Source organism: Pteropus vampyrus, unplaced genomic scaffold (assembly GCF_000151845.1).
Source record: "Pteropus vampyrus isolate Shadow unplaced genomic scaffold, Pvam_2.0 Scaffold186, whole genome shotgun sequence".
Taxonomy (NCBI): Eukaryota; Metazoa; Chordata; class Mammalia; order Chiroptera; family Pteropodidae; genus Pteropus; species Pteropus vampyrus.
Genome location: NW_011888967.1, coordinates 969638 through 975637, shown reverse-complemented (window position 1 = coordinate 975637; position 6000 = coordinate 969638). Strand labels below are relative to the sequence as shown.

General features: G+C 34.1%; 1 protein-coding gene across 1 annotated transcript in view; it reads left to right on the top strand.

The window, feature by feature from the left end:
• Positions 1–6000, top strand: part of TMC1 (transmembrane channel like 1) — a 128963-nt gene that overhangs the window by 36850 nt on the left and 86113 nt on the right. Inside the window, exon 4 of the mRNA XM_011371262.2 lies at positions 4434–4562. Within this exon, the coding sequence (XP_011369564.1) occupies positions 4434–4562 (129 nt within the window). The remainder of the gene's footprint in view (positions 1–4433; positions 4563–6000) is intronic.

Genomic DNA, 6000 nt, shown 5'->3' with positions numbered 1-6000 from the left:
AATGAAAAAATATTCCATGGAAAAATTTAATGGTTTTCCAACTAAAGTACTGGTTCTCTGGGAAGCCCCTTCATTGTCAAGGATAAATATAGCAAACATGTTGCTCACTTTGAAGCATCTTCCCAGCTTCCAGGGACCCCCACTCCCCACCCCCAATCCTTTCTCATTTCTGTGAGAGGAATGGCCTTGTGCCCCAGGCTGGTGGGCAGGACCACAGTCTCTCACCATAGCTACAGGTAGCCTCTAATCTCCAGGGCGGGGAAGAAGGAGTAGGGTTTCAATAGAGAAACTGATTTTTGTACATGAAAATGTGGGAAGGTATCTTTTATGTCCAAATTCCCTTTATGCTTTGTTTCTTTTAAACATAAAATGCAACACAACTTTAAGTTCCATGTCTTTTTGTGATTACTAATAACTTTTTATTATTACTATTAGTATTTAATAATATTTCCTATTAGCAAAGCTCATGTATTTAAGAGCAGTTCTTTGAGAAAACATCACCAATAGACATATGCATAATATAGGTTGTGTTCTAGAATTTGCCTTTCCTTTCCACTTATCCCTTAGAGAGGTTCTTTTAAAAAGTTGAGTTGGGTGGGAATTTTTCTGCATTCTTAGTCTGCTTAAGGCCCTCATGCCAACTGTTCAACCTCTAGGAATAGGACTGTATGATTCAGCTAGGTTTTGGGCCCTGTTGCTGAATGGAATTTTGTCCCTTGGACAATGTCTGTCCTTAGCTGGTCCCACTCTCCTCCTGATTCTGAGAAACACACAAGCACCCCTGCATCCCTACCTCCCCCTTCCTTCACAGAGCCAAACTTGTGTAAGATGAAATTTGTCTCCATAGATTTTGCAAATTATAGCATTACTGCCACAATTTGTGCAACTATTCTAAATAGTATTATAAATTATTTGTAATGAGTAATAGTTTTGATCTCTAATTTGGAGTCCATTTTCTATTGTTCATTTCGAAGAAAAGCATCTTTTTTTTTTTTTTTAAAGAAAATGCTTTAGCAAATATATTTCCAGAAAGATTAGTAGGCAAATCAGAGCACGTTTATTTAGGTTAATTAATTCATGGTCTTTTTGAATTTAAATGTTCACGTGAAACCCCTTAGGGAATTTTCCTTGAGCTGACAAAACGTTTGAAATCAACCAAAACCAAGGTTTTAATTCTAACAATCTTTGGAGATGGTTTAAAAGAACTGCCTTGTTAGACATTTTGGAGTATTTCTAATAATATTATAGGCTTTTCTTGACCTAGTTTTAAGTGAATAAGTAATATGTTCCTAGCAGTGAAAAATTCAGCACATTATGCCTCCTTTTTCCTAACAACTGTTGTTTAAATAAATCAGACTTAAAATAGAAAGCCATTCTTGCACAGATTAGCCCTAAATTTTGAAAGATAAAGTATGCCTGTGCTATATCTTTTTAATATGATTAACACTTTCTTTGAGTGCTTCCTAGAAAAGCAGTTTCCCTGTAATACTGGCAAGTAATATTTTCATTACCTGCATATTTGAATGTAACATATCCAAAAATAAACATTCTTTGTAGCACAGTGTGATCCACCTGGATCAATCAGCAATTAACAACAAAGACTTTAAACATATACCAGTCTGGGATTATTTAGTATAGGAGTAAATGTCTTTCCATACCATGCTAATCTTAGAAGACATTGTTATAGTTTAGTGTACGTCAAGCACTGGGTTTATGATGATAACCCTATCATCCAGAAAAATTCTGTATATAAACACTTATTCAGTAAATATTTATCCAGCTCCACTTCTGTGGAAGATAATTTGCTAATGCCTTTAGAATACATGGATATGAATATGAAATTGCTTGCATTCTTTAGAAATCCATAAAATAAATAAGGAAGAGGCCACTTAGACCCACATTATTTTGAAACAGGACAGCATCCGCGTGCCAGAGAAGTACAAAGTGGTTTGGAGTCTTAGAGAAGAGAAAACTATTCTCATAGAGATAATCGGAAAAGGAGTTATTGAAAACATTTCTTATGATTTTTGAAGAAATCATAGGATAAGCTAAACATATAAAGTACTGGATTTATGATAGCAGAAAAGGATATGAATAGTGTGAGTAAGGGTTCCATTAAGTTGTTTCTAAAACTTGGCATGTAAAGAGATAAGCTTTTATTATGTGGCAAATCTATACTGAATAGATGATTCTTTCATTCTTTGATGCTGCTGGATTAAATGAGATACTATTTTATATATGAGTCTTAATGGATGCTCAGTAATGTAAAGCTTTAAGGTACTTAAATGTAAATATTTTGAATTATTTTGGAAGGGGGGCAAGTTAAAGACTTAAAATATCAAAGTGATTTGGAAGAGGGGCAAGTTAAAGACTTAAAATATCAAGCAATTAAATTATTAATCTCAAATCTTTTTTTTTAATTTTCTACTCGGATTTATTCTTGACAGTTTCTTGACATATATTTTCTTATTTTTTTATGGTTTCTGTAAATATTTCAGTAAAACAAAATTTATATAGTTTAGTTTTAGTCTATGTCTACTTTGAAATAATTTTTGAGTAATTTTTAGTAAAACAATAACTCTTACTAAAATATATTTTTCCCGCCTAGGACAAACCAACTGGCATATTATCGTAATTGGCAAATTAAAAAAAAAACAAACCCTCAAATGTTTTGTATCATGATTGCACAGCACCACAGTATTTTATAAAACAGAAACAATCTAATGACAAGCAGAGTTGTATTTTATTAGAGTGTACCATTATAGTTCTCTTGAGTCAGGATTACTGTTTTAAGCAAAAATACCTGAGTTGGACAAAAACATCAAACTGTCAACAAGTGTTATTTTGGAGGGTTATTGTGAATTTTTGTTTCCATAATCATGACATGATTAAACCTGTAGACTGGTAAGAAAGAGAAGAGTCATTTTATATGGGTTGTAAAACTATGGCTATGTCCTGTTTCTCAGCTGGAATTTTCAAAAAAGTTTTTGCCATATTCCTACTGTGTTTAATTATAAGCTTGTGAACAACAGAATATGTTTCTGACTAACTCTGAGTCAGATTACAATTTCTTTGTGGAATCCAGTTAGAAAAAAGAAATTTCAACAGTTAATTGAATAGAGAACATTTAACAAAGGAACTGTTTAATAAATAATAAATCATAAAAAGTTGTTAACTAGGTAAATGGAAAAGTGAAAAGAGAACACAAAGGTATCCTAGTGATAGCAACTTTAGGAAGTGGCTACCACCCAAGGGCTAGAGGAACAATGAAAAGTGGTCGAAAGCAGAACTTAGACACATGAAGAAGAGACCACAGAGCTGAAACCACTGCAGAGGGGATAATGCCAGGGTTGGAAAAACTGGCAAACTAGAGTCACCTGCAGCTGTGGAAGGCCCTGAGGCTCCTGGGGTGAAGAAACATTGTTAAGGAGGCTCCTGGGGTGAAGAAACATTGTTAAGGAGGCTCCTGGGGTGAAGAAACATTGTTAAGGAGGAAGCATCACCCCAAGAAGTAAACAAGACCAAAGGGAAGACCAAGTTCCTTCTTAGTATCAACCTATTGGCAATCTAGTATTGAGCCAGCTGACAGAGCAGAACTGTGCCCGAGAATTCCAGCCCCAGCATAGCAATATTAAGTATAGAAAGGTGAGTTTAAAGTTGAGTGACAAAAGCTTAATAACGGAAAACATCTATTATGAAAAAAATTAATCTCTACAATAGGACATTACATTCCTTAACTTAAAATTATGTTGCTCATGTCTTAATTTTATTTTCTTCGAGTTCTGGACCCTATAGTATTTTTGCAATGCTAGGAACACAGAAAAGCTATATCTTATTTGCTCAGTAAGAAACTAAATTCTCTTGAAGGCCTCTTCAAAGGATTCACTTCCACCAAATATAATTCAAGTCGAATTTTATCAATTGAAGTTTTGAGTCTAATTAAAAGATTGTTACCTTTGTACATTTGAGAAATAGATTTTTTATTTTTGCCTATTTTAATTTTTCTTTTGAGACAGGGATAACTTAAACATTTCAAGGGCACTTCAAAGACATCTTCACTTCTAATTTACTGTCCTTATTGAAAAATAAAGTTTTTTAAATGAAATGTTGAGTTAGTGGGGGAAAGTGTACAAAGGAACAAAAGAGAGAGAAAGAAAAAAATCTTGATAGATATATAATTATTCTTTCCACAGATTTTATAGCTTTGAGAATTTGAGGCTATGGACTGTATATATAAAGAACTTGGTTTCAAGATATTAGAATGTAAACACTGTTGTTTAAAGTTATAATGATTCCAGAAATCCTGCATCAGTGTTCAGATACAGGCTCCAGTGCTTATTATGCACAGCCAGTTGGTACACAAGGTAGAGTATCTTTAAGTTTGGAAGTCAAACAAAACATAACTTTATTAAGGTTTTTTTTTTCTTTTAAAGGGAAGAAGAAGAAGAAATTGATGAAGAGGAATTGGAACGATTAAAGGCAGAGTTAGATGAGCAAAGACAAATGATTGCTACTGTCAAATGCAAGCCTTGGAAAATGGAGAAAAAAATTGAAGTTCTCAAGTATGTTGCCACTTTTCATAATCAAAAACACTTTCCTTGATACTGATCTCCTAAATCCTCTGTGTGTTACTTATATTTAATAGATAATACTATATATAATATATATAATACTCATATATAATGCTCATAGTCATATATTCATACATAGTGTATCATATATGTGTGTGTGTGTGTGTGTGTGTGTGTGTGTGTGTGTGTATCTCAACTCACTAGAGAGGGTGGGCTAATGATTACAAATTTAAAACTATAAGCAAATTTATTGTTTGGAGTCTTATAACCCCTGTGGTCACCTTCGACTCTTTATTCTTTGAACTGAGAGCTTCCTTAGTTTAATACATCCATTACAATATCTCTGAAAGAGATAATATATTTGAATTTTATAAGTTTGTGTGGATTGCACACTCTTGTTTCTCTGCAAGGTCCCAGCCTCAATCAATATTTTCATGTGACAGTTCTCATTAAAGCAAAGGGAGGATGCTAAGCCAACAGAACAGTAAATATGATTCCAATTAAGGGTTATGATAAAAACTACTCCCTGGTAACATGTCAGTGACCCGATTTTACTCTTACGTTGAGTGCTGATGAGGAAACAAACACACTCAGAGGCACACAGATTTATAAACTGATATGAAAAGCCTAATGATTATAATTTTCTGGAGGATGGAAGCAGATTCACCTCTGAGGATCACATTGTATTGTGATCCTCATGGTGTTTCGTAGAGGCAGGGTGTGAAAAAAGGGAATGTGTCTGTGATAACAGTCAGGTTTGCATCTCTCAGTTGTGCTACAGGTTACATTTTTCCATAGAAACATTTTTTAAAATAGTGGTAAATTTCCAAAGCTATCTTTCCATAAGCCTATTTAACTAGTAATGTTGAGTATCATAGTATATATAATATTGTGAAAATTATAATATAGTATTATAGCCCCTAGTGATAAAAAGAGAACTGAAGTAGCTATCACGATAATTCACTTCTAGTCTTGGCTCTGCCACAGCTGTATGTTATTTAAGGAAATCGCTTAACCTCCTGGGGCCTCAGTTAACTCATATCCAAAATAAGATATTCTAGATCTACCCTGTGAGGTGGGAACCTAGTCATCATTTATAATGGTATCATTTTGTTTTGCGAAGTAAAGTTTTCCAAGTTTCAAACAATGGTCTTCTCAGCACACATAATCGTACGCTGGGAACTCCTTGTGTATGTGCATGTACACACCAGCCATGAATAAAGGCAAAGGCAAGCAGCATTCCTAGTTCCATGGAGCTGCTACTAATGTGTGTGCCTGTGCATATGCTTGTGTGTGCACAGGTACTTATGTGTGTGTGTGTGTCTGTTAAAACAGTTTTCATTCAATGAAGTGATGACGCTAAGTGACAGGTTTAAAAATATCCTTAATTGGCAAAACAGAAATTTGGCAACCTTATGTTGGCTCCCAA